We start from the raw sequence: 27,854 nt of genomic DNA on the forward strand, positions 1-27,854 counted from the left end.
CGGTTCACTCTACTTCCCTGTAAACCAACCACCCCACCCCACCCTCCCCTCCCGCTTGCAGAGGCAATAAAGTCATTTTTTTTTAACATTCATGCATTCTTTATTAGTTCCTTACAGAGGTAGGGGGATAATTGCCAAGGTAGCCTGGGATGGGTGGGGGAGGAGGGATGGAAAAGGACACACTGCATTTTAAAACTTTAACTCTTATTGAAGGCCAGCCTTCTGATGCTTGGGCGATCATCTGGGGTGGAGTGACTGGGTGGACGGAGGCCCCCCCACCGTGTTCTTGGGCGTCTGGGTGAGGAGGCTATGGAACTTGGGGAGGAGGGCTGTTGGTTACACAGGGGCTGTAGCGGCGGTCTCTGCTCCTGCTGCCTTTCCTGCAACTCAACCATACGCTCGAGCATATCAGTTTGATGCTCCAGCAGACGGAGCATTGCCTCTTGCCGTCTGTCTGCAAGCTGACGCCACCTATCGTCTTCAGCCCGCCACTTGCTCTGTTCTTCCCGCGATTCAGCCCGCCACCTCTCCTCTCGTTCATATTGGGCTTTTCTCATCTCCGTCATTGACTGCCTCCACGCATTCTGCTGTGCTCTATCAGCCTGGGCGGACATCTGCAGCTCCGTGAACATCTCGTCCCTCGTCCTACGTTTTCTCTTTCTAATGTTCACGAGCCTCTGCGAAGGAGAAACATTTGCAGCTGGCGGAGGAGAAGGGAGAGGTGGTTAAAAAAGACACATTTTAGAGAACAATGGGTACACTCTTTCATTACAAGGTCGCATATTTCGGCTTGCAGGCAGCCATCGTAGGCCACAGTGTTTTGGCTTTTTTAACCTTCTTAACATGCGGGAAAGGTTGCAAACAGCAGCGCATTTCCCATATCAAGGATGAATTGGGTTGTCCATTTAAAATGGGGTTTCAATGTAAAAGGAGTGGCTGCGGTTTCCCGGTTAACATGCGGCACAAACACAAGTAAACCCCCCCGCCCCACACACACACACGATTCTCTGGGATGATCACTTCACCCCTCCCCCCACCGCGTGGTTAACAGCGGGGAACATTTCTGGTCAGAAGAGCAGGAACGGGCGCCTCTGAATGTCCCCTTAATAAAATCACCCCATTTCAACCAGGAGAGCTTTCTGGAGATGTCCCTGGAGGATTTCCGCTCCATCCCCATACACGTTAACAGACTTTTCCAGTAGATGTACTGGCCGCGATTGCCAGGGCAAAGTAATCATTAAACACGCTTGCTTTTTTTTTGTAATGTTTACAAATAGTTACAAAGTTACACTCACCAGAGGTCTCCTGTGTGCCCTGAGGGTCTTGGGTGAGTTCGGGGGTTACTGGTTCCAGGTCCAGGGTCACAAACATATCCTGGCTGTTGGGGAAACCGGTTTCTCCGCTTCCTTGCTGCTGTGAGCTACCTACAGTACCTCCATCGTCATCCTCCTCCTCGTTCCCCGAACCGTCTTCCCTGTGTGTTTCTCCAGTGAGAGAGTCATAGCACACGGTTGGGGTAGTGGTGGCTGCACCCCCTAGGATCGCATGCAGCTCCGCGTAGTAGCGGCAAGTTTGCGGCTCTGCCCCGGACCTTCCGTTTGCTTCTCTGGCTTTGTGGTAAGCTTGCCGTAGCTCCTTAATTTTCACGCGGCACTGCTGTGTGTCCCTGTTATGGCCTCGGTCCTTCATGGCCTTGGAGATCTTTTCTAATACTTTTCCATTTCTTTTACTGCTACGGAGTTCAGCTATCACTGCTTCATCTCCCCATATGGCGAGCAGATCTCGTACCTCCCGTTCGGTCCATGCTGGAGCTCTTTTGCGATCCTGGGAGGACTCCATCACGGTTACCTGTGCTGATGAGCTCTGCGGGGTCACCTGTGCTCTCCACGCTGGGCAAACAGGAAATGAAATTCAAACCTTCGCGGGTCTTTTCCTGTCTACCTGGTCAGTGCATCTGAGTTGAGAGTGCTGTCCAGAGCGGTCACAATGAAGCACTGTGGGATAGCTCCCGGAGGCCAATAACGTCGAATTCCGTCCACACTACCCCAATTCCGACCCGCAAAGACCGGTTTTATCGCTAATCCCCTCGTCAGAGGTGGTGTAAAGAAACCGGTTTAAAGGACCCTTTAAGTCGAAAGAAAGGGCTTCGTTGTGTGGACGTGTCCAGGCTTAATTCGGTTTAACGCCGCTAAAGTCGACCTAAACCCGTAGTGTAGACCAGGCCTGAGTTTGAAATACAGACAGTATAGAGCCAATATTCATAACTTCAACTACAAAAGTGATACACACATATAGACAGCATAATCATAACCAGTAAACCATAACCTTGTCTTAGACACCCCATTTGACCCCCTTTATACAAGATTTGCGTGCCACTACAGGACCTTGGTTGCAACAATGATCTATATGGTCCCAGATTATATCAATAACGTCACAGGAGGACAAAAAGGAGATTGTTCCAGGGTGGAAAAACAACTGTAAGAGTGAGCAAGATAAGGAGGGAATGGGAAAGGGAGTAGGAGAGAAGGGGGGAGGAATAGACAAAAGAGTAAGTGTGAAAGATATAAAGAGGAATGTAAGACCAGACAGTGTAGATGAAGGCAACAAGAGGAGAGAGCCAAAACTACAAGAGTAAGAAATAATTTAGGACTTGAAACAGGAAACACTTTTTTTAAATAAACAAGCTGGGCTTGCAAATACAGCCTAGAAAATATGGAAAAGGTATTGGGACAGGGACAAAGCACAAAAGGGAATACAGAGGCATAAATGCCGTTTTCTCTCAACCCACCCTTTACTATAACTTGTTCTAAACGGGGAAGGTGGTCATGGGCAAAAAGGAATATTGGCTGGCTTGAAAGTAAGGAGGAAAAGGCACCCAGTTGGTGTTGCCAACTAATTTATTGGTGCTTCTCTTAAAGCTCCAGCTCCTGGAGGCTTGTGATTAGATGAAACCTCAGCTTCATTTAAAAAAATCTAATTCTCATGGTTGCAGAGAAAAGCTAGAAAATCTGAACCACATGCATCCTAAAGGTTTAAAAAACACAACGCAAAATAAGACACCCTACATCTACTGTTTTTAAATCTCATGTTTTCAGCCTGACTCATTACTCTTGAACACCTGGAGTTGGCACCCTTTTCCTCCCCTTTCTTCCCCATTTACTGATACCACAACTCTCTCCCCTATACAGGGATCCCACAAACTGTTGCTCCTACCTGGCTCTCCAACAAGTGGCCTGTTCTTTGACATTGTAAATCTGGTCAAGCTAATTTCCGATCTTGAAGGCAGGAACGTTTTTTTCAGCATTGCCAAACCCAAATGCTTAAAAATCATGAATCTGCCCCTTCTCCTAAACGAATAGGCTTAACCCCCTCCCCAAACCCAACATTTTGTGTTTAATACTCTTATTTGCCTTCTGTTTTTTGAGCTAGTAAAGCACACCTGGATCAGCTTTTCAAGCTCTTCTCTGCAACCACAAGAATTAAAATGAAAGCCTGAGATACCACCTAACTATAAGCTTCCGAGTGCAGGGCTTTTTAAGAAGCACTTCATATTGTGGCAGATCATAAAATTGAGAGTTGGTAACTGGTGGGGGGTGCAATTCTGGGGCTGGTTGCACTTCTAGTTGGGGCAGGCATCGCTCAGAGGGTACCAACGTTTGTTTTGAGCATGGTCTGTGTCTGTGGCTGCTGAGGGCAGCCCTTTCAGAGACTGAGCTAAGTCGGGGGAGCCTGGCCCTGTGGGCAGTCAGGAGCTGAGCTCAAGCGACTCACAGCAGTTGTGGGAGAGCCGGTCCCCAAAAATGGCTGCTGCTCTCCCCTGCTGAGGGTATCGCAGTGAGAGGCGGGGGCGATGTCCCTCCCTTTACCCTCGGTGGGAGCAGGACCGTGGGGAACCCCCCTGGCTTTCCCTGCGCACCCTCGGGCCGTTGAGCCCAACGGCTGCAACCCTGTTTGAAAGCCCGCGTGACCACGGGAGAGCCCACGAGGGGGGAAGGGGAAGGGGAAGCCTTAGCCGGCGCTTCAGCGGCTCAGCAGCGCGTGAGCCCGGGCCAGAGAGCAAAGCGAGCGGCGCGCGAGGAGCCGAGTGGCTGGGCGCGGCGATTGGAGTGGGCGGGGTTTGGCGGCAGCTGGCCCGGCCCCTGGAGGGGGAGGGGTCAGAGATCACGTGCGCGGGGGAAGCCATGGAGCGGGAGGACGGGGCGGCGGGAGCGGGAGCGGGGTTCCCCTTCTCGCCTGCTGACTCCTGTCCCGCTCGGTCGCCGGCGAAGTTTGCGGCTGAGCCCGCAGGAGCAGCAGCCATGGCGGCGGTGTCCTCCTACGAGAGCTTGGTCCATGCCGTGGCCGGGGCTGTGGTGAGTGCGGGGCGGGACGAGGCGCCCGGGGTCGGGTGGGGAGTGGGCAGGGAAGCGGGGTCTGGGTCCTGGGCAGGGGGCCGCCAAGCTGCCCCTATCGCGCGCCGCTGCCCCGAGCTGAACGGTGACTCGCCGGGGGAGGGGGAGGACGTGGCGGGGGGAGGGGTTCTGGCAGCGCGGCAGGACAGGGCTGGTGGCGGAGAGCGGCTCCGGCTTCCCAGGGCCAGAAGAAGTTGCTCGGTGGGCCCGATCCTGCGGTCCCGAACGCCCAGGATTGGGCCCCACGTCTCTGGCTCCTGCTCGCCTGGCTGTGTGTGGGGGGCGGAAACCCTTCAGGGGGGCCAGGTGTCAGACGCTCTCACTGCCCTGCGGGCCGCCACTGCTCCGATATCGCATATAAGGAGGAGTCAGGGCTGCGTTTTTGCCCAGCTGATGCACCCACCGCTTGAGTTTTCTTCCCCTTCCTGCCCTATTGGAACAGCAAAACGTGGAGGGGGGTAAACACCAGGCGTCTCCTCTCTGCTGCCCTCCTCCCTGACTTGTCACCTTCTTCACCTGTGTGTGAGGACAGTAACGCCGCCACAGCTGCACGTTGTGATGTCAGATTGAGCTTTACCTACTCTGACTTCGGTGAGAGCTCGCTGGTTATAAAGATAGCACCTGTAATATGGACACCAACATCTTTGTGGTCTGAGCACAGGTCTTGAAGCCAGGAACTCCAGTCTCAATTCTCAGAGGGGTAGCCGTGTTAGTCTGTATCCACAAAAACAATTAGGAATCTGGTGGCACTTTAAAGACTAACAGACTTATTTGGGCATAACCTTTCCTGGGTAAAAAAACTTCTTTTGAAGAACTTCTTCTGAAGTGGATTTTTTACCCACAAAAGTTCACGCCCAAATAAATGCTAGTCTTTAAGGTGCCACCAGACTCCTCATAGTCTCAATTCTGTCACTCATTTCTTTGGGCAAATCACTTGGGGACAAATTTTCAAAATGCCCACTAATTTTGCTTGTCTCTCTTTTTGAGTGATCAACTTGAGACACTTAGGGGATGACTTCCAGGCTGAGCACCTGCAGCTCCCACCAAAGCAGTGGGAGCTGCTGGTTCTCAGCATCTGTAAAAGTTAGCCTCTACAGATTTGGGCATGAGCTTGGGCTTATATTGCAGTGTACCCTATATGTCTTGATTTGAGCACCCAAAATTTATTTGTCAGCCTTAAGCTGAGATGTATCTTAGATTCTGTAAATTGGGATCAGAATATTTACCTCCAAGTTATGTGTTGAGAATTAGCCTTGTCATATTTGTAAAGATGAAAGCCACTATATATTTGAATGATCAGAAAATATATCAAACAAGTGCACTGCAGCTAAATGAGATTTGGAAGAAAATTGGTATAAACTTGTTGGAGGTAATACCAAATTTGTGTAAGTTCCTTGGCCTATTGGTAGAGCCTGCCATGGGTGGAAGAGAACTAGTGTTTATAAGTAAGCAACAGCATCTTGTTGCAACATCTTATCAATTAACCCTCCCCTGTTGGGAAGAGGGCCTTCCTGAGTTTCAAGCAAACTGATGTTCCCCTTAGGTTTTCTTGTGAGGTTGCTCAAGGTGTGGGAGTTGCCTGCCAGTTCCCAAGATCAAAACCAGACTCAAACATGTGCAATAGCTGTGTTAGTAACCTATACTGCTCTTACATTCTGGCAAAACTTTCTGGTCTAATTAATGGGTCCTTAGATGACTAATGCATTCATCATTACTTTTTTTTTTAATTTATAGTAGTAGTTCTCACATTAATAGTGTAGACAGGGACTTATTTTGGTAATGGTATTTCTATGTATTTTTTGATGTGTATTTGGAATATACTAGGTGTTAACCCTTTCCATTTACATCTCTCCTTAAAATTCATTACTTCAACAAATATACCACTGTTTAGAAAAAGTTGTCATGCATGTTTGCTATTTAAAGAGCACTTTGACACCTTGTCTACACTTGAAGTGTTACTAGGAATAACTGTCAGTAAGGAGTCTGATTTATTTCCCCCTGACCTAGTTATGCCAGTAAAAGGTCTAGTGTACATGCAGTTATCTATATAAGACACTATAGCGGTATAGCTCATCTTGCTTCCCCAAACTAGAATAAGCTATATTGGTATCAGCACTTTATAATATAACTGCATGTGGGTTTTGGACAAGGTCTAAGGCAGTCTCTACACTATAGGCTTCTGCTAGCACAGCTATGTCAGACAGGGGTCTGAAGTAATGTAATCTTTGACTGACACAGCTGTACTGGCAGAAGGAATACTGGTAAGAACAGATTTATATTGGCAAAGTACTCCAAATATAAATATAGCTTGAGTCTCCTCCTGGCTCCCCAAGTACATCTGACTTTTGTGTAATTTGTCTATTTAGACTATAAGCTCCTTCCTCAGTCTTGTCTTACAGTTGAGACACTGATTATTAAATGATACAGTTCCAAATAATCTGCCACAGAAACTATATCTGGAATAGATTTTTAAAGTCATCTTGTTCAACTTCATCATCTCTGACAAATATGAGAGAGTTCTCTTTCAATATTAAAGGGTTTGCTGAGTTCACAGCACCTTAAGCCACTGGTTCTCAACCTGCAGGCCACATGTGGCTCAATCAGCACACAACTGTGGCCCATGTGACATCCTCAGGGCCATACAGGGTGTGTGTGTGTGCGCGCATAGAGCTGCATGTGTGGGTCCCACAATAGTAAATAAGTTGAGAACCGCTGCCTTAAGCAGTGGGGCTTCTCCCATTTAGTTCATGTACAGAATAGTGTAGTCCAAACTCATTAAATGTGTCTTGTTAACGAACACTGATAAGACCCTCTAAGGCTAAGAGCTTGCTGTACATGTATTAATGTATTCCCTGATAGACATTTGAGACTTTGGGAGTTAACTGCTTGGTTTGTATAATTTAGATGCCAAGTTATCTCTGTCAATAGTAACAAAAGTGTTTTTTTTTTTGAGACTCAGCGTAAACAAAGTTGAGAGTTCCAATGTTGGGCCAGCACAATGAAGTTTAAGGCTATTGTATTCTTATTTTGCTAAGCAGCCTTGATGAGCTCCAGGGAGACTACTGTCCTTCCCCTGATAGAAAGCGTTGGCTTAATGAAAGCAAAGAGGGGGAGGGTGGCGTGGCATGAATTCTGTATTCCCCTTTTTACAGGAATACCTGTCTCCTGCTGGAGTATAGTTACCACTTTGAAAATTTGTGTGCTCTGACTTTTATGGAACTGCCCTATTTGTCTGAAGTCTCCCAAAGCAGAACTGCTGTTACACACTACTGTACCACAAGGGTTCTGCTTGAGTTCTAGAAGTGTGCAGAGTGAAGGCCCAGAGGAAGCAAGACATACTTAGCACCAGGAAATTAAATTGTAGGTTTTTACTTATGCCTACAATGTTAATATATATATCTGAATGTCTCATTGTAGCCATAATTGGTAGTTTTCTTAACTTTCTTAGCTGAAGTATTTGTAAATAGAAAAATCATAAACTTTGGTGTATACCTGTTTGTATCCGTGTGTGTCTCAGGCTGTTCGGTTTGTTTGCTTGGGTACTGTCACTGGAAAATGAGGACACGTGCAATAGGCACTAGGGGTTGTTGTCATAAAAACAGTAGGGTGGCCAGACAGCAAGTGTGAAAAATCTGGACTGGGGTGGGGGGTAATAGGAGCCTATATAAGAAAAACCCAAAAATCAGGACATCTGGTCACCCTATGTGGGAGTAACCTCATTTATACAGGATTAAAGTATTATCTAGTCATTTTAAGAAAGTGTTTTCTCTTTTGACTTTAAAAGCTGATCATCTAAGGGTGGGTCTGGGCTTTGAAAGCTGTTAAGGGTTAAAAACAAAACAAAAAACCCTACCTGCCCTGGAACAATGAATTAGCATTTCATTTTTGTAGAGCTCCGTTAGCACACATTAAATAAAATGAGTGATAATTTAACAGTAAATGGATTTAATCCATGTCAACTTCATGGGTTAAAAATGTTCCTTAATAGACTATTCAACAAAATTATTCATAATAAGCCATTTGCTAGGTAATACCATAACCCTTTTAGGTTTGAAGTTTCCCATGGCAAAGATTTTCTTTTCTGTTATACAGCATCCACTAGAATGTGGACCTTATTCCCCTTTGACATTGCATGGGAATGTGAAAGCTATAAAAATTCAGCTTCCCCTTGTGCTTTTCAAGAACCTTATGCCATAGCCTAGAACCTTCCACCAAAAATGGCCTATCCACTAGTTCTCAAGCATTCACAGCAGGTGTTTAACAACTGCCTCTCATGTAATTTCAGTGAGTGTAAGGTGCATAGAGATTTTAGTACTTGGGAAGAAATGAGAGGGTTTTTATAGATTAGAACAAATATCTTAAATTAACGCAGAAGCAACTGACAAAAGCCCCTTGCAGTTCATGTAATACTAGTTTAATGTGCTTACCCCAACACATCTCCATTTTGAAGTGCCTTCAACGTTAGCCTTCCCCTTCAATAGAGTGCATTGCAATAGTTCAAGAACAGAATAGATGAATAAGGCCTTGTCTCTACTGCGGGGGAAAAAAGTGTTAATTTGAGTTAAGATAAAATTGTAGTGAAGACAAGGTAGTTTGTCTTAACATGAGTTACAAGATCAAGTTACATGACTGAAGCCTGCATCAGCTGTCTTTGCTTTACTATGTTTGCATATAGTCTTCTGTTGCATTCTCCCAGCAACAACCTGCCCTTGCCTTCTGGCAAAAAGCTGATGATTAATCATCCACCACTGCATCTCCTGTCCTGCATCTGCTTCCTGTTCCTGAAATGAGAGTTGTATTAATGCCATCAATTTGAACAGATCCTCATTCTCAGTTGAATCCATGCCTTGCTGCTTGTTTGAATGAAGGCCATAGACCAAATGCTAGTGTGCACCAGACTGCAAGTACTTTACTTACTAAGTTTGTAAGTTAAGGCCATTCTGTGTAGGTATGCCAGAAGGATTGACAAGTTGTCTCACTTTAACACCGACACAGAACTCAGAGGGGCTTAGCTTCAGTGCTGCATAAGACCCATGGGATGCACTTGCAGATGTTGCAATGCTACACCTGGGAGAGGGCACCAGCAGCATGGACACAGACCTGGAATTAGGGTTTGCAATGTGGCAGCTCTTATATAGGCCAGGCCAACTCTAGTGGTTGCACACAAATACCGGTCATATAAGTTAATTCTGCAGGGAAGACGTATCCTTAAAGCCTAAAGTTCAAGACCAGGTATCAATTGTTAAGATCATCATCAAGTGTGTTTTCCTCTTAAGGAAGGCCTATTCATTAGAGGTCTCCATTAATAATGATCTGAGACATAGCTCCTGGCTTTCATGAGGGATATGGATTAATTTCTCACAGCATATGCTGTTGCTTCCTTGGCAGACATAGGATTTTTGTACATGAAATACTTGTAGCTAAAATAGTGTATAACTCTGTCTCTCATTATTTTGTTGATATTTATACTAATGCTGGGGAGGGGGGAAGAGAGAACCTACTTCCTTGGTTCTTAGCATCCCTGACTAGTTGTTTACAAATAAATTTTATATGTAGACTCAACAATTGACCATGGAAGAGCACTACTCTTGTAGCAACATAAACATAAAATTATGCACACAACCCGTGTTAAGACTATTAAGGCATAAGAATGGTGTATGCAACCCTCAGCTACATTGTGCATATGCGTTATGATCTTTAATTATATAAACCACAGGCCCCTGCTTCATTTGGTACACAAGATGGCTTGAATAAGTAGCTATTCATTTTTTTTTCTCCTCACTGAACAATGTATGGTTTTAGATCTGTACTGCATGCTGTTTAAATCCTGCTTTCCGTACAGAATTATCAACTACTTAGTTTGTTTTTCTGTGGTACTCATCACTATAGTTTGAGTTCTTCACAGACATTAACAGATTTATTTTCAAAACACACTGGTGAGGTGGTATTATAACCATTTTAGAGATGGGGAACTGAGGCATAGGGAGAGAAGTCAAGTGTTGACTAATTTTCGATGCCAAGCAGGGTGGATAAAAATTTAAAAAATTTTTTTATTTAAATCAGATTTTTTTGATAAAATGCTTTGAGGAAAAAACCTATCCAAAGATGGTTTTAATTAAGCTACATTATAGCTCAAAGATATCTCATCATGGAATAGGAATTATAAATTATAACTCTATAGTATGAGCCAATATATTCATGTAATGTTTAAGAAAAGTTTTGTAAATGAGTTCCAATAGTTCATGGATTAGGGGCCCAATCTTATGGGGTTCCAGGGGCTTCTGTATAGATTATTTAGGTTAATCTTTCTATCTACCCAATGGGACTCAGTGCTCAGTCTAGAAGATACCATCAGAAATGCTTAGTTTTGCAGTTCTCAAACTGTGGATTTTTGTGTGTCCAGAGATAAAATGCTCGTTAACAGCAAAAATGTTTTTAAATAAATAAATATGTAGAGGTGAGAAATAAGACCTCAATCCTATTGTCCCTCTGCAAATTTCTGTACACAGAGTCAATCCCTTACCTCTCTCTAAAAGTGCAAAGTTTCAAAAAGTTCACTGAATAGAAGATTGTTGGGGGCGGAATAGATCTGGAGAAGAAGTAGTCTGGAGATAAATGTGAGAAGGGAGGGACGGAGCAGAAACAAAAGTGAAACTGTTTGAGCAGCATATTCCAGATGTCTTGAGGTCTTTCTGAGTGTAGCCTTAATTGATTTGAGATCTACCATACCATTGTCTCACTAGAAGGGAAAACCTATAATGGCAGCAGGCCATAAGAGAGACCGAGTTTAGGAATATTTTAATGAAGTTCCTCTACCTGTGGGTAAGACAGGCATGCGTGCAAAATGCAAACAGTGCAACAAAGAAATGCAAGGCCTGGTTGCCTGAATGAAACATCATCATGAGAAGTGTTCCTTCTCAGGAGGAAGCTGCGTTGAAGATGGTGAAAGGAACAGGTCTGAACATGCAGGATCTTCAGGTTGGTAAACTTTATTTCATACTTCTTTCTTAAGGACTGCCTGTCTTCCTTCTGGACTATTCTTGAATTCTCATGTTTGAGCAAAAAATATAGTTGTTACTCTATGGTACTATCATTTTAGATGCAGTAGTGATTAAAAAATAGCTGAAATAGGCAGATCTTCCTTTTACAATTTCACCTTTAAAGTAGTACTGAGTGTCAGTGAATGCAATGAGTAATGCTAAATGAGCAGTATGATAATTAAATAACTGCATTGATTTATTTTGTTTAGGAGAATCCATCCTCAACGTACAGGATTCTGAAGACTATCCACCTTCAAGATCACCATCATTTTCTATAGTTTCAGAGTTATCTGCCAATGATAGTGTTTCAGTCACATCATGTATATCATAGCCACAGTATATCACCTGTAGCAAAAAGGAAAAAAAAAATCTCCATCATCCAGGAACAACCATAGATAAGTTTGTGATACGAACCAGCAGATTACAAAAAGAGGTAATTGATGAAAAAATTGCCTGGTTTGTTTATGAAACAAACTCTCCTTTCTGTATGATTGAGAACCCACACTTCATTAACACAGTTCAGTGATTAAGACCAGGATTCAGTCCACCCAACAGAGCAGATGTTGCAGGCAATTTGCTGGATAAAGTGTATGAAAGAAATTGAGCGGTGTGCAAAAGGTCTAGAGGGTAAAATTGTTAACCTGAGTCTTGACGGGTGGAGCAATGTCCCACAATGATCCTGTTGTATGTGCTTGTGTGACAACAGAAGAAGGGAATGTCTTCCTTACAGAAACAGTTGATACATCAGGAAATGCACACCCAGCAGAATTACAAGAAGTAGCAGTAAAAGTTATAACAAACTCTGGGGGAAAAAATTCAAATATCTAGAATGCAGCTTGGTCAGAGACAATGCTGCAAATGTATCCAAGATAAGAAATTATTTAGAAGAGAGTCTCAAGCTAATAACATACGGTTGCAGTGCTCATTTGATGCACCACCTAGCCAAAGACTTCAGTGTTCCAGAAATAAAGGCTAATGTTGAAATTGCAAAATACTTCCGTAACAACCACTTTGCAGCAGCTGCTCTGAAAAAAGTGGAAGGAACCAAGGTCACTCTCCCACAAGACGTGCAATGGAACTCAGTAGTGGACTGTTTTGAGCACTATATCAAGAACTGGCCTAATCTGATGACACTTTGTGAACAAAATCGTGAAAAAACAGATGGCACTGTCACAGCCAAAGTTCTCAACATTGGGCTTAAGAAGAGAAATGTTGAACACGTGCTGAGTACCCTGAAGCCTATTTCTGTAGCCTTGAACAAAATGTGGGGAAATAGCTGTTTTATTGCTGATGCTGTTGAAATTTGGAAGGAACTGCGTGAGATCTTAAAAAGAGAAATATGCGATGACAGTACTTGTCCCCTTTGTTTTTTTTAATGATTGTAATTTAACTCTATCTCCAGCTCATTTTCTTGCAGATATTCTCAATACTCGGTATCTGGGTCAAACCTTAACTGCTGAAGAAGAGGAGTTGGCTATGACATGGACACTAAGCAATCATCCCTCCATAATGCAACTATAAGAAACTTCAGCGTTAAGGGTGAACTATTCAAGAAATATATGTTTGCTGATGATGTTTTAAAGAAAGTCACACCAGTGAAGGGGTGGAAGTCATTTAAGCACTTGGATTCCAAGATTGTTAAAGTGATAATCTTACTTTTAACAGCAGTAGCTTCTTCTGCTGGTGTAGAAAGAATATTTTCTTCCTTTGGACTAATTCATTCCAAATTGTGAAATCGTTTGGGACCTGAAAAAGCAGGAAAGCTTGTTTTTCTTTTCCAGATTATGAACAAACAGGAAAATGAAGATGAAGACGACTGAGTTAGCTGCAGAAGCCAATATTTTACGTTTCTCATGTTGACCTGGCTGACGGTCAATTTAATTTTTATTTAAAAAAATATATATATTCCATGTAACTATTTTAGTTAGACAATTTTAACTAAAACAAACCTGATTTTTAAAAAACTTGAATGTTTAAGTAAATTCAAAAATTCATATGCTTGTTTTGTTAAAATATTGTTTGCTGTTGAAGAAAAAAAAATCCAGAATACATAATGTTGTTTTAGTTAAATAAAACAATTTAAATGCCTGTCTGGTGATGTTCTCCTCCTAATACAGCATGGCAAGAAAATCCTCCAAATATTGATTAGCCTGTTGAATTGGAGATAGTCATAAATATCTGCTTCAATTACAGTTGGTAAATGAAATAACCAAACAATCATTCATTTTCTGATATAACTGTAAAACTAATCTGAAAAGTTTTCAAAATAAATCACTTTAAAAATGTATAGTGTGTACCTTCTAAAAATGAAACCTACATTGAGTTGTGAAGAATATGTATTAACCTTATAACAATCAACAAGAATGCACTTACGTAGAAATCCATGATTAAATTGAGTCTTCCTGCCTAGTGATTTAAATCAATTTGATTTAAATCAAATCCACCCTGGTGCCCAATATGACATGTCTAGGACCTGATTTTTCACAGTACTTAGCTTTATATAGCATTTTGCATGTTCAAAGCAGGGCTTCTACTGGCTGCAACTGTGATTGCTCAGCACTTCTGCAAAGCCAAGCTTGGAATCTCAAGTTAGGCATCCAGAAAATGAACACCACACAATTAGTGGCCATGTGTGAAATGTATAGTTTGTGATTTGCCCAGCATCTCAGAGGCATGGATATTGTCCACTTGATCAAGACAGTTGAATGCTACCCTGGACATGAGACATTCCTTTCTCTTTCTGCCATCCCCTACCTGGGATTAGGGGTGCAAGACTAGGTGGTAATAGGAGCAGAAGGGTGTAGGGCTCCACTGAGGGGCGGGGGTCTTGTGGGGAGGGGCCTGGGGGATTAATTAGGAATGGGTGGTAGGATAGAGGGTTGGGGGGGCTCAGGGAAGGGGCTAACATGGGGGAGGTTAGAGAATGAGGGGTAGCAGAGGGGGTTTAGGGCTGGGAGGGCATATTAGTCCTGAATTTTCTCTTTTCACCTATGTGCTGGGATACAAGGAAGCCTTACCTTTCTGCAGGGTCTGAATCCCTCTCAGTACCTGCTGTGTGTGTTTGATGTAATGAGTTTGACAGGTCTGATGTGAGAGCTGTTTACAAAGAACAGGGGACTTTGCCAAGGGGTTTCTGTGTCAGAAGGTAAACTGAAACAGTTGAAATCCAGAAAATGAATAGTTAATATGCACATCACCCCTGTGGAGGTGGAGGGGCTAGCCAGAATGTGTGGAGGAACAGCCTGGTTTGGAGGAGAAGTGCCTGGGTGGACCTGAAGTTTGGCTATGGAAGCCTGGCTGAAGCAGGGGTAGGCGTCTCACCTGGAGGTAGGTAGTGGGAGTGAGGGCAATATGTAGCTTGGGCTACATAACCAAGGTAGCATCCGGCCCTTTAGTAAGCTACTGGCTGTGATGATGCGTATGCAACTGCATAAGGCAGGAGACCGCAAAGTGCAACTTCTTACATGTTAATGGCTTCTACAGTGCCAACTAATGGCTTAATGGGACGGGAGGGAGAGCTGGAAATGGTGGGGGATGGAGACTACATGTGGGAAATGGGGTGGGGCGAAGGGGAGAGAGAGAGACCATCTTTTCTCACATGGTTGTTTCAGTAACTTTAAGCATGTGTTAAAACTGTCATGATTTCGGGACATAGACCATGGATGAGATTTCTCACTGTCCCTGTTAGCAACTTGCAAACTTTTCTAAGCACAACCATTATCCCCATTCCACTGTAACAAAATTTCAGGGGAGAGAGGGGGAAGAGTACTGAAGACTTGTGTATGGCCTAGTGGAAAGACCACTGGACTGGAATTATGCTTAGCTCTGCCACTGGCGTGCTCAGTTGTTACTCAGGGTTTTCAGAACCCAAGGCAGTGGTAACTTACCTATTTCACTCCAGGCGGTGTAAGGAATAAATCAATGAGAACACAGCAATTCCGTCTGATGAAAGATTTATACAAGTAAGCGTGCTCTTATCTAAAACTACAATTTATAAGATTTAAGCACACATGGACATAAGCAATAGGTTTAGAACATCCCAAATCATTACCTAGAATCTGGGAGGGTATTGAGTAATTTTCAGCAGTTCTGTGATGGCCGGTCTCTTCCCCATCGGGGAGTAAAATGTCGGGGGTGGGACTCTCTCCGGATAGCATCAGAGGACTGCTCCAAAATACACTCTATTATCCAGTCTTTTATAACTAACATTTACAAAACACACTGCTCATAGTCACCCCTACTGGGTCATTACCTCTCCTAACTTCAATAAACTTAACAAATATTCCTAACAATCTTCTTATGATTGTTTCTATATCAAAGACGCCCAAAACTCAAGGTTCCTATCCACTTGGTTTCTTTCAGTCTCAAATTGACTTTCTTCCCTCCTCCCATTCTGATTAGCAGAAACTGCAAGCCTGCAAGGGTTTGACCTTGCCTCCAGAAGCCCTGTTTGTTCAAATTAATTCTTAACTAGGTGGTAGTCTATTTTATTAATTCGTGGTGGCTGAAGGCACATAACATGGTTGTAGTTAGCTTGATCAAAATCTGTGTTACACATACCTCTCAAAGCCAGGGTAACCCAGTGACCTTGGGCAAGTCACTTCACCTCTCCGTGCCTCACTTTCCCAAATGGGAATAATGATGTAACGTTCTTTGAGACCTACTGATGAAAAGCACTATATAAAAAACTATGCCTCTTGATTATTACCTAGCCACTGCAGCATATCAACTGTGAACTTGGATGAGAACTACAACTGCCTGAATGACCACTAACTCCTACCAACAAACATTTTTCTCTTTAAAAAACTAGGAAATTAACTGGCAAAAAAATTAATTCTTGCAAAGTTAAAGTGGTAACTTGTGCTCTTCCAGAACATCCAGTTCAGCAAAACTTAAAATTCTGAAAACCAAGCATGATGGGTTGGACCCCCTATCCAGGATGCCACCTGATGTACTGGGGTTTCACTGAGCCTCGCCTGTTCCACCAGCCTGGATTCCCTCTCCCTGTTTTGCTGAATTAGGCTTTCTGGCCTCTTGCAGCACACACAGACAGGTAGGGCCATACCCAGTTGCAGACACAGACTGAGGTGAGCTCTGAATGAGAGGACTCACCCAGCACTCAAGTGCACTTATCTTTTGGGAGATAAGCCCAAAATAATACTGTCTTGCACTGTATAGGAAGATCTGCACAGTGCAAGCTCATAAAAATTCGCCCTCTCTCTCAATGTGGAGAGAGATGTGCACAGCTTCTTGACCACCCCCCCCCCCAGATATGAATTGTACAAACTGGGTTATGTTCTAAACAAGAAATAAGTTTAACAACTACAAAAGGTAAATTTTAAGTGATAGCAAACAGATCAAAGCAGATTACCTTAGTAAATAAAAATCGCAAACTGCGCTTAATATACTAAATAGGTAAGATATAAATTAGCAAATTCTCACCCTGCGTGATAAACAGGCTGGCAGATTCTTAAGGCACAAGTTGCCTTGGCTTTCCCAGGTTTTCATACACAGGCTAAAAATCCTTCTAGCCTGGGACCATCACTTCCCACAGTTCAGTCTTTGTTCCTCAGGTGTTTCCAGGTGTGATGTAAGAAGAGTGAGGTTCCCCCCATCATGTCATTTCCCCCCTTTTATATCTTCTCCCCACTTGCTGGAAAGCTCTTTTGCTATGACCTGGTTGCCATGGTGTAGTGCTATCTTTGAGAGGTTTCTATTGTACACAGTTCTTGGGGTAATCCTTGTGCTCGTGTGCATTTCCTCAATAAACCATTAACATTGTTTGGCCTTTTTACTTTCTTACCTGAAAGGCTGCTTGTGTGTGGTTTCAACCTCAGGACATGTTTCAGCAACACATACATAGCCAAACTTCATAACTTCACACATGATGATAGCACATACAATCCAACGAGATATTACTGTCCAGCAGATCAAGACTTTTAGAATGACACCTCACAAGGCATACTTTGTATAAGACATATCCTAATTACATGACAGTGGTGAATATTGGGGTGTCAGGGTGTAACACCAAGAAATACAGAGTTAAGGTAAATGCCCACACAACCATAACTCTGTCCTCTTTGAGCCATGCCCAAGTACACACATTTCCACTCTTCGCTGTAATTGACAGGTGCTACCTGCATTTGCCCTGTGCTCAAACATGGAGCCTACTTCCCCTACAGAGTACCACACTTCTAAAATGTAACAACCAGTTCATACTCTTTTACAACCCATTCACACTCACAGAATACCCTTTAAACCTATCATTAATCTACAGACTGCTCTCATGTCCCACCTCACTACTGACAATGCACATGGCAAGAAGACCTCAGTGTCCTGCTACTGACACAACCTACACAATTCTGTATTGAAATGACCCAGACTGGAACCTCAAGATACATATTCATCTTTCTCCTTTGATCACACACATGTGGGGACTCAGACCCAGATGACCTCATATCATAACAACAGCTCTGTAACAGTTCCTCAAAATTAATCCCCAGATCTGCTCACATCACAAACATTCTTCTGCCAACCTTTCCCACTTACTGCTTCCAACATTCAGTACAGTTATACCTAAACCACTGAAAGCAACTGGAATACATGCAGATAATTCCCAGTGTCTCTTGCCAGCTCCAAGGGGCAGAGTATGGGTTACATGGATGTTTCCTTAACTCTGTATTTCTGGTTTTCAGAAGTTTGAGTTTTGCCAAACTTGATGTTCAGGAAGACCACAAGTTACCACGGGGTGATTTTAACTTTGCATTGATGTTTTTTGCATTAAATAGTTTTTTGAGCACAAGTCATACACAAACTTTTTTTAAATCAGGCTGTTAGAACCTGCAGGACTGGAACCTGGAACTGTGGGGTTTTGGGGCCACTGATGCCCCTGCATCACAGGAAGAAGCTTAGGCTGGGCTCCCATGGGAGGACCCTGTGTGGCTAGGCTTGGCAGGAAGACTCGCCCCAGCAGGACCAGAGTGGTGGCCTTAGACAGTTCCCTGATTGTCCAGAACCAGTATGTAAACCAGGAAGCTATGAAGGGGAGCTGTGTGAGCCACAGACTGCCTGTCTGTCTCTGGTCCATACCTACCCATGACCCTGCCTGCCTCCTGATGCCTGAATCTTGGTTTGCCCTCTGGCCTGTCCTGGATTTTTGACTTCCTGGTAACCTGACCCTGCCTGCCTCCTGACACCTGACTCTTGGTTTCCCCTCTGGTCTATCCTGGACTGTGACCTCCTGGCCTGACTCCTGCTCTGACCACTAGGTCTGACCACCGACATCCTGATCATGACAGTTTGCTCAGACCCTCTTCGCTGCCACCCCAAATGCATCTATCTCCTCCAGAGATGATAGAAGGGGAAGCCGCCCAACCATGGGTCCCTGAGGGCCCAGGACCCAGTTGCCTATCTGCAGGCAGAGACCCTTGCACTACAGACCCATGCTACACAGTGTGCACTCAAAGCACAGGTCCTGCACGAGCAACTAGGCCAGTCACAGGCTCAGGTGGCGCAGCTCACTGCCGAAGCACAAACACTACACAAGCAGCTCGCATGCTCGCAGGGAGAAGCAGTGCCCTATGTGTCCAAACAGACCATGCATTGACTGAACCAGTTCATGCAGTGCCACTGTCTGAACAGTTCAGTGAGGATCATTGGAAATTCTGGGGCTTCCTGAACCAGTGCAGGCTGCTCATCCTGCTCTGCCCCACAAGTGTACCCCATAGACTGGACTAAGGTGGGGATAGTAGTCAGCCTACTCAACAGTGAAACACTTAATTGGGCCTCCCCAGTGTTGGAGCAGAACAGCCCTGTGCTCTCTGACTGGGATGCCTTCCTGCAAGCCTTTGTGACCATCTTCGAAGACTTGCTTCACATCCGTGCAGCAGGGGCTGTCCTCCGGAAACTTCACCAGGGCAATGGCCAGCCACCTCATACCCTACCCATTTCCGATGACTTGTGGCCTATGTTGAATGGAATGAAGCAGACCAATTTTACCAGTTCTGCTGGGGGCTCAATGACAAGGTAAAAGATGAACTAACCTGCATCGAAAGCCCCACCTACCTAGGCACCTTTGTAGACTTTGCCCTGAACATTGACTCTTGGCTGCATGAATGGAACAAGGAAAGGAAGGGTGTCCCAACAGTCCCCCCCACCCGCCCTCCATGCCAAGGCTTGTAGAATAGAGTCTTGAACCCATGCAGGTCAACCTGGGTTGCTAACATCTGACCCTGAAGAGAGAGAGAGTGAGTGAGTGTCATTGACAGCTGAACCTCTGTTTTTAGTGCAGGGGATCAGTCCATGCCCTTGCGTCCTGCCCAGAATAGAAGAACTTGGGAAATGGACCAGCCCAGGCCCAGTAGAGGGGCACAGCCTGCATAGCACCAGAGCTCCATAACCACTACCCCCTCCTTACCCTACCCTCAAGTAGAACCCGACCTGGGAACCATGGCGCCTCCCCGCACTTCCAGTTGCTACTGCAGTTGCAGGTCTTGGAACAGGCACAGCAGATCCCCCCACATTAACAATGATAGACTCTGGGGCCTCTGCCAACTTTATAGATGCTGAGGAAGCGCAAACCCTCCAGATCCCCTTCTGGCTGAAACCCACACTGGACCTTATGGAGATGATTGTTGGGTTGCCCCTATCATCGGGACCAGTAACTCAAGAGGCTGCCACACTAGAGGCTGTAGTACAGAAGCACCAAGAAACAGTATGCCTCGATGTGATCCGGTCCCCATTCTTTGGAATTCCTTGGTTGGAGCGGCCATGTATCTCCTGATGGCAGAGGAAAATTAGCTTCCCTGAATACTTTCAGAAAGCGTACCTCCAACAAAGCAACCAACTCTCAGCTGACCTGCACCTGGGTCCCCAGGATGGAAGGAGACCCTTGGAAGCAGAACTCTTTACAATGCGGGCTAGCCAGACAGGAGTGGCCCCAGGCAAGAACCTCAGCCTCCTTGACAAGTACAGTAGAACCTGAGAGTTACGAACACCAGAATTATGAACTGACCAGTCAACCACACCTCTCATTTGGAACTGGAAGTATGCAATCAGGCAGCAGCAGAGACAAAAAAAGCAAGTACAGTACTGTGTTAAACGCATAAGGCCTGGGGATGAATAAAAGACTGCTTTTGGTACCCAATATGGGGACTTTGAATACTTGGTGATGTTGTGTGGCTTAACCACTGCCCCTGTAACATTTCAGCATTTTGTGAACAATATGTTTGGACCAGTATGTGATTATTTATCTTAACAATATACTGGTATTCTCAGAGAACCCAGAGCAGCACTACCATAATGTCTGGTCTGTCCTGGGGACCTACAGAAGCATGGGTTCCAAACTGGAAAAGTGCATCTTTGACAAGGCCACCATTGAATTTTTGGGGGTATATCATCACTCTGGAGGGAATCCAAATGGATCTGCAGAAGTTGGAAGCCATTCACAGCTGGACAGCACCCAAGCCCTCTATGAGCTTTGTGAATTTTTATAGGAGACTCATTGCTAACATCTCTGAAGTAATAACTCCCTTAACTTCACTCCTTCGCAAAGATGTGACATTTGCTTGGTTGCCTGAAGCTCAGCTTGCTTTTGACCAGCTAAAGACTGCCTTCACCATGGCCCCAATCCTGGCACACCCTGACCTGACCTGTCCATGTATAGTAGAAGCAGATGTGTCACCATCTCAAGGGAGCTTAGCACCCACTACAGGTCTTCAGTGACCATAAGAGCTTCAGGTACCTCCGCAAGGCCCAAGTGTTGAACCAGAAACAGTTAAGGTGGGCCTTGTTCTTTTCTCTGTTTGATTTTACTATTACCTACTTCCCAGGAAAATGAAATGGGAAGGTTGATGCTCTATGGCAGTGGTTCTCAACTAATTTATCATTGTGGGCTGCAGATGTGTGCTAATTGGGCCGCATGCGGCCTCTGGTTGAGAACCGCTGCTCTGTGGAAACAGAGATTACAACCAGGGAAGAAAAGAACCAATTTCCACGCCCCCCACCTCCTCAAGCCTGGTAATTTTGCTAATGCCACAATTCAGCAAGACCTGCTCTCTTATCTGATCCGCCTAGAAAGAAGATCTAGTTGCCCAAGGGACATTGCCCATGGCATTAGGGGCTAAGTTGCATCATTCTGTGTTGGATAGTGTAATGTACTTCTACAAGCACATGTATGTGCCCCCAGGGTGACTATGACTGGAGCTGCTACAGTTGTGCCATGATGTTTCAACAGTGGGTCACTTTGGCTACTAGAAGATCTCCCGCATGGTCACCCACTTTTTCTGGAGGTCCTTCATGCAGGCAAAGGTCCAAGCATATGTAGACTCCTGCAAGTGCTGTGCACATACCAAGACACCCCAAATCAGACCTCTTGGCACCTTAGTACTCCTGGAGACTGGCTAGGCTTTGGTCCACAGAACTCCAACCGTCTGATGACCACACCGTAGTCCTAACGGTTGTGGACTGCCTGACCAAAATAGCCCACTTCATCCCCTGCAACTGGCTGCCCTCTGCTGAGGCTACTGCACAATGTGATCCAGCTCCATAGACTCCCAGATCACAGTTTCTGATTGAGGCTTATAGTTCAGCTCTTGCTTCTCGTGTGAAGTTTTCAGATTACTGGAGGTCTGCATATCCACTTTTCCTGCATATCACTCCCAAACAGATGGACAAACTAAATGGGTGAACCAAGTCCACACTCCTGCCATATGCAGTTTTCTTACAACAATGCAGACTATGCCTCTAAGGGTCGGAGCTCCTTCTTCACTAATTATAGATTTCATCCCCATTTCCACCTGGTGTTACCAGCAATCTCTCCGAATCCCACTGCCACTGATGGGGTCCAACAGATCCATCTCATTCAGGAAAAGCTCAAGAACCACCTTGAAGAGGCGAAGGAGTTATACAAGCGGCATGCAGATTGTTGATGACAAGAAGCTCCAGTATTTATGGTAGACCAAAAGATGTGGCTTGCCATCAAACACCTCCAGACCAGGTGATTCTCTGCAAATTGGACCACAAGTTCCTGGGACCCTTCCCGATATGCCATCAGATTAACCAATTTATCTTCAAAACTCCAGCTTCCCCAGTCTCTCGACACCCAGTTTTCCATGTCTCCTTTCTGAAGTCCTATAATGAACACCCTCTCCCCAACCAAACCACACCACTACCTCAACCACTTGAAATCCAGGGTCACGATGAATACGATAGTGCTTGGCATCCTCAGTTCCCGACAGATACGTGGTTGCCTGTGCTATCCGCTGGATTGGGAAGCCTACGACCCTGAAGAATGTGCTTGGGAGCCTGCCTCCCATGTCCATGCCCCTGACCTGGTGGAGAAATTCCACAAAACTCACCCTGACAAGCCTGGACTGACACCATCTCGAAGGGGGGTCTGTAGGCAGGGATGATGTTACAACCCGCAAGGCTGGTATCTGGGGGGGGCGGGTTCAGGGCTACTGATGCCTCCACAATCACCACAAGAGGCTTAGACTCTGCTCCTACTTGAGGACCCTGTGGGGCTCAGCTTGGCAGGAAGTACCACCCAGCAGAACCAGAATGGCGGTCTCAGACAACTCCTTGATTGGCCAATACCAATATATAAAACAGGTAGCCCTGAAGGGGAGCTGTGTGAGCAACAACATAGACTGCCTGCTTGCCTCTGCTCCAGACCCTGCTCGCAAGAGACACTATATTCTGGCTTCTGACCCTGCCTGCCTCCTGATACTTGATTCTCTTTGCCTTCTGGCCTGTCATGGACTCTGACTTCCCGGTACCAGACTCGGTCTGACTTCTGCTCTGACAATTAGGTCTGACCGCCCATGTCCTGGTAACTTGCCCTTCCCCAAAAGGGCGTTAAACAATCTCTACCAACAAAAGACTCAAGCCCAGTGCTCTCATGCTTTCAATACCACAGAGCTACATTAGCTGGAATTTGAAGCGGAGAAGATAGGGCATCTCTCCCATTGTGCTAGGTGCTGAACAGTAAAAGACTGCTCCATTCTAAAGAGCTTACAGTTTTAAAAGTAAGATTCATGGAGGGAGGAGCCATATTTACATATTGCCATATTTACAGGCATGGGAGAAAAATTAACAGAGAAAAATTAGCAGGTGCTTAGCACCCAAGCCCCCCTCTTCCCACCCACCAGCTGCCCCCCTGCCAATCAACTCCTCCCCCTCCCTCCCAGGGTGGGGTGGAGGCTTGGGGGAAGAGGTGGAGTTAGGGGCGTGGCCTGGTCTGAGCCAGGGTTTACCACCCCTAGGGAAAATTAGAAACCAGTGCCTGTGTTTACAGCATCCAACGGCAGTGCTGCACACGAAGTAGAAAATATTGGCCAAGATTTCACCCTCTATATCTAATTAAAACTACATGGTGAATTTTATGGAAGCAGACTGTAATTTCCTAAATTGGAATTTGGCTAAGCACTGGGATTGACTTGCAAAAATTGCATCTGAATTTTTAATGAGCATGAGAACTGCTATTTTGTCTCATTTAGAAGGCAGCACCTCCCATAAAACAATGGTCCCTTGTATTGTGCTCTAGGGCACTGTTTTGGTCCTAATTTAGAGGGATGAATGCCATGTAATTTTAACATTCCTCCTTCATTAGCTTTTATCAGCCTTGTATAGGTGGGGTAGAAGTGAGAATGGAGAAAAACTAGTGCTCTTTTATATGCTTACTGACATCAGACTTCTAAAAACTTATGCTAAAGGAGAGTTTTGCAATCATTTCCATTTTTTATTTATAATTTGTTTAATCACATTTGAAAGTCTTTTCTCTAACCCTGACTAAAAGTGTCCAGTTCTCAGTGGTATGTGTGGGGTTCATTTTCTTTTTCTGTTAAATTTTGATATGCATATTACTCTTTACCTTTATTCAGCAAATTTTGATTTTGGGTGGGAACAGAATTTACAGGGGTAAACAAAAGGTCATTGTTAAGCAGTTTTTAACAAAGAATATAGTTTAGTTCTTGATTATGTGGACTAATTTTGCTGAGAAACTTGTAATGATTGTGTATGTAACTCATTACAGACAGATATAAAAAAATGCTATCTAATTAACTGTTCTATCATTTTTCAGGGCAGTGTGACTGCAATGACAGTATTTTTTCCTTTGGATACCGCTAGACTTAGACTTCAGGGTAAGTGTGTAAACACCAGTATTTTTGTGACTCCTGTCTTTGTTTCCATTTCCTTTTAACCTCGGCACTTCTGGGAGTAGTTGCATGGGGATTGTGATAGGAGGCACTCACAAGAGGTGAGTGCACCCCGTCACCTGGGTATGATCCTGTACTCTTTTTCTGTTCCTGGTGCCCTGTCAGCTGTTGCAGGGCATGTCTTCAGTGGCTCAGTCCTCCCTTCACATCACAGTCTAAAATGGATGAACACCTTCTGGGGTATCAAGCATCCATTCTTGCTGCCCCAGCCATCCAGTCAGATCATCTCTCAAGTTCAGTCCCCTTCTGGAGTAACAAAGTCCCACTAATGGTTGGCTCTCTCCAGGGTCTTCAGCCCCAACTCATAAGAACAGTTATGCCATAGGTCCATCTAGCCCAGTATCCCATCTTCTGACAGCCGCCAATACCATGTGCCCCGTGACAGGGTTGGGGCTCACCACCGCAGGGCCTCCCGCTGGCGTATCTGGGAATTAGCTCTGTTCTTTGCGGGGCGCCCTCTGCCGGTGGTGTCCCATCCGTCGTCTGCCCTCTGTTGGAGTCCGGACCCGCATTGCTCCCCGCTCGACGGCATCCTTTTCAGGACACTGCCCTCTGGCAGTGCCCACTGCTCTGGTCTCACCCCCTTCCAGGGGTCTGGTGTTATCAGCAGTCCTCCAGCTGCACCTGTTCTAATAGCCAGCTGCAGCCTCTAAGTCTAGCCCCTTTGTCACAGGGGCCTGCCACAGCCTGTATCAGGCCATGCTCCTCCTCAACCAAGTGTAGTACAAGGGGGAAGGGGGGGGAAACCCAGGCCCACCCGCTATTCTGGGTCCCAACCCAGGGACCCTCCAGTGGCAGCCTCCCTTCCCTCCGTTTCTCCCCTTGTCAGACTTTGTCCCTGGGCCTCTTCCCCTTCGGCCCTGTGCACCTGCTCTGCCCTTTGTAGCAAGGCCTGCAGCCTGGGGTTTTCCTTGGCTGGAGCTCCTCAGCTCCTTCTGCCCTTCCCCAGCACTGCTCTGTCCAAAGTGCTGGCCTCCTGCTCCAGAGACAGACCTTCTCCCATGAAGGTCTGGGACAGACTGCCTACTCTTCTCCTAGGCAGCCTTTATATAGGGCCTAGCCTAGCCCTGATTGGCTCTAATCAGTAGGCCCCTCTCTAATTGGCTGCCGGCCTGCGCAGTCACTCTGGCCTACTCTAGCCCTCTCTCTCATGGGAGTGGGGCAGCTGCCCCACCACAGCCCCATAGGGAATGAACAGAACCGGTAATTATCAAGTGATCCATTCCCAGCTTCTCTGAGCCCTTCTCAGGGCTTAGGCCATTTCCCCAGGGAACCCAGGCCCGGCCACTACTCCAGGTCCCAAGCCAGGGACCCTATAAACAGCAGCCTTGTACTGCTTCCATTAATAGTTGCTGCTGCTGTATTCCCTGGGCTGCTTCCCACTGAGTCCCATCACCTTCGCCCATTACCTTAGGGTTACAGTCTTTGGGTTCTCTCTGTCGTATCCCTGCTTGAGCAGGGTCTTTCCCAGGCCTCCTTCCTAGAGAGTCTCTTTGTCTTCCAGTCCTTCCTCACCCTTCTGGTCCCAGCTAGCAACTGACCTGCTCAGGCCCTGCAGCCTTTCTAGGCAGCCCTGGGGGACCCACTTTCACTGCTCCTTTCCTGAGGCAGGGTGTGTTAGGACTGTGAGGCCTCCAGCAGGGGGCCTCAAAGGGCCTGGCACACCCCCATTATAGGGATCTCCTCTGTGTAAACAAGGATCTTTCCTTTTATTCCTTCCTCATCACCAGCAACATTCTTCTAGTTGAGGCTGATTCTCCCTTTAGGAACAGCACTGACTTACTCTTTAATTAGTTGAAAAGTCATTGCTGTGTGACTTATGGCTCAGATTTGAATGTCTGAAGTCTGGTCTACATTACAGACCTATATTGGAATAACTTTGTTGCTCGGGGTGTGAAAAATCCACACCCCTGAGTGACATAGTTATATCGACCTAACCCCCCGTGTAGACAGCACTGCTTCTCCCATCGACGTAACTACCGCCTCTCAGGGAAGTGGATTAACTACACCAATGGGAGAACAGTCTCTCCTGTCAACTTAGAGCATCTTCATTAAAGTGCTATAGCAGCTGTGCTGATGCAGCATTTTAAGTGTAGACTTGTCCTAAGTACTTCTCTCTAGGAATATTCTCAGATTTAGAAGAGTTGATCAAAATTGAGAGTTAGAGAGAAACTGCCCAGGATTGCATTAGTTTTGTGCAGCTGGTCTTGCCAGCCCGTGGGAACAACACTATGTGCAGGAGTAAAACCAGCATGTTCTTGCCTAAGGCATTGTGCCACAGGGGAATTTAAAAGCACAGAGTGAGACCGAAATTGGGAGTACAAGTATCCCATGTTTCCCAAAATTAAACTTTAAACTCCTGAACAGCCCTGGGTAGTCAAGCCTGGGTATTTCCTACTTATAAACTACAGAACCAGAAGGCATCTGATATTGTGGCTAAAGCTTTATTAAGAACTGGGATGAGATCATTTGACAAATCTTCAGAGATGTGTGCTTGAATTAGCCCCATAATACTGTACAGCAATCCTCAGCTCTTAGAAAACAAGGCTTTTTCCCAATGCATGGTCACCTGTAAACTGGCTGTAAGAGGCAGGTTTATTAGGGTCTGGGGGTCAGGGAATGTTTATGACAGTGAAACAGGGAAGTGAGCCCCATCTCCGATTCATGGTCCAATTATCAGATCAGGAATTAACAAAAGTTAAGGGGCAGCTGCCCAGGGGGCACATCTCAGGGCTTCTCTCCACTTACCAGGGGATCGACGTGCAGTGATCAATCCATGGGGGTCGATTTAGCGAGTCTAGTGAAGACCCACTAAATCTACTGCTGGTTGCTCTCCCATACTCCACCGGAATGAGAAGCATAAGGTAAGTTGACAGGAGTGTTTCTCCCATCAACCCAGTGCGGTGTAGACACCGGAAAAAGTCGACCTAAGCTATGTCGACTAGAGCTACATTATTCACGTAACTGGAGTTGCGTAACTTAGGTCAACTGAGCCCTGTAGTGTAGACCTGCCCTTAGTGTTGTTGGGGAGTAAACAAATAAGGAGGCAGGAAACCTTAAATATCAAGAGGAAAGAGAGAGATGCTTTCAGGGGTGGCTAGGGAGCTGGGAGAAAACAGTCATTTGTGGAGAAGGCGAAATTGGCAGTTTTAGAGGAATAAGGAGCTGATGATGAGTACTTTCAACTTTTAAAGTGCTAAAAATTA

At 45.5% G+C, this 27,854-nt stretch overlaps 2 protein-coding genes across 8 annotated transcripts in view; one reads left to right on the forward strand and one right to left on the reverse strand.

Annotated features, from left to right (window-relative positions):
- The window catches only part of SLC25A17 (solute carrier family 25 member 17), a 421,378-nt gene that overhangs the window by 364,982 nt on the left and 28,542 nt on the right, over positions 1-27,854 (forward strand). Inside the window, exons 1-4 of one of the 7 annotated variants that reach the window (XM_065580685.1) lie at positions 4,184-4,352; positions 11,313-11,369; positions 11,641-11,864; positions 24,513-24,573. In XM_065580685.1, coding sequence (XP_065436757.1) covers positions 24,528-24,573 — 46 coding nt within the window. In that variant the 5' untranslated portion in view covers positions 4,184-4,352; positions 11,313-11,369; positions 11,641-11,864; positions 24,513-24,527. Of the gene's footprint in view, positions 1-4,146; positions 4,353-11,312; positions 11,370-11,640; positions 11,865-15,332; positions 15,394-24,512; positions 24,574-27,854 lie in introns of those variants that run through there. The other 6 variants (XM_042843514.2, XM_065580679.1, XM_065580672.1 and 3 more) reach the window with 6 other exon arrangements.
- On the reverse strand, positions 76-4,086 carry LOC135980748 (uncharacterized). The gene is made up of 2 exons (XM_065580656.1): positions 1,296-4,086; positions 76-700 (listed from the first exon to the last, which is right to left on the reverse strand). Exons 1-2 carry the CDS (start codon positions 1,837-1,839, stop codon positions 198-200), a joined length of 1,047 nt encoding a protein of 348 aa, XP_065436728.1. The 5' UTR covers positions 1,840-4,086; the 3' UTR covers positions 76-197.

Source organism: Chrysemys picta, chromosome 1, assembly GCF_011386835.1.
Source record: "Chrysemys picta bellii isolate R12L10 chromosome 1, ASM1138683v2, whole genome shotgun sequence".
Classification (NCBI taxonomy): Eukaryota; Metazoa; Chordata; order Testudines; family Emydidae; genus Chrysemys; species Chrysemys picta.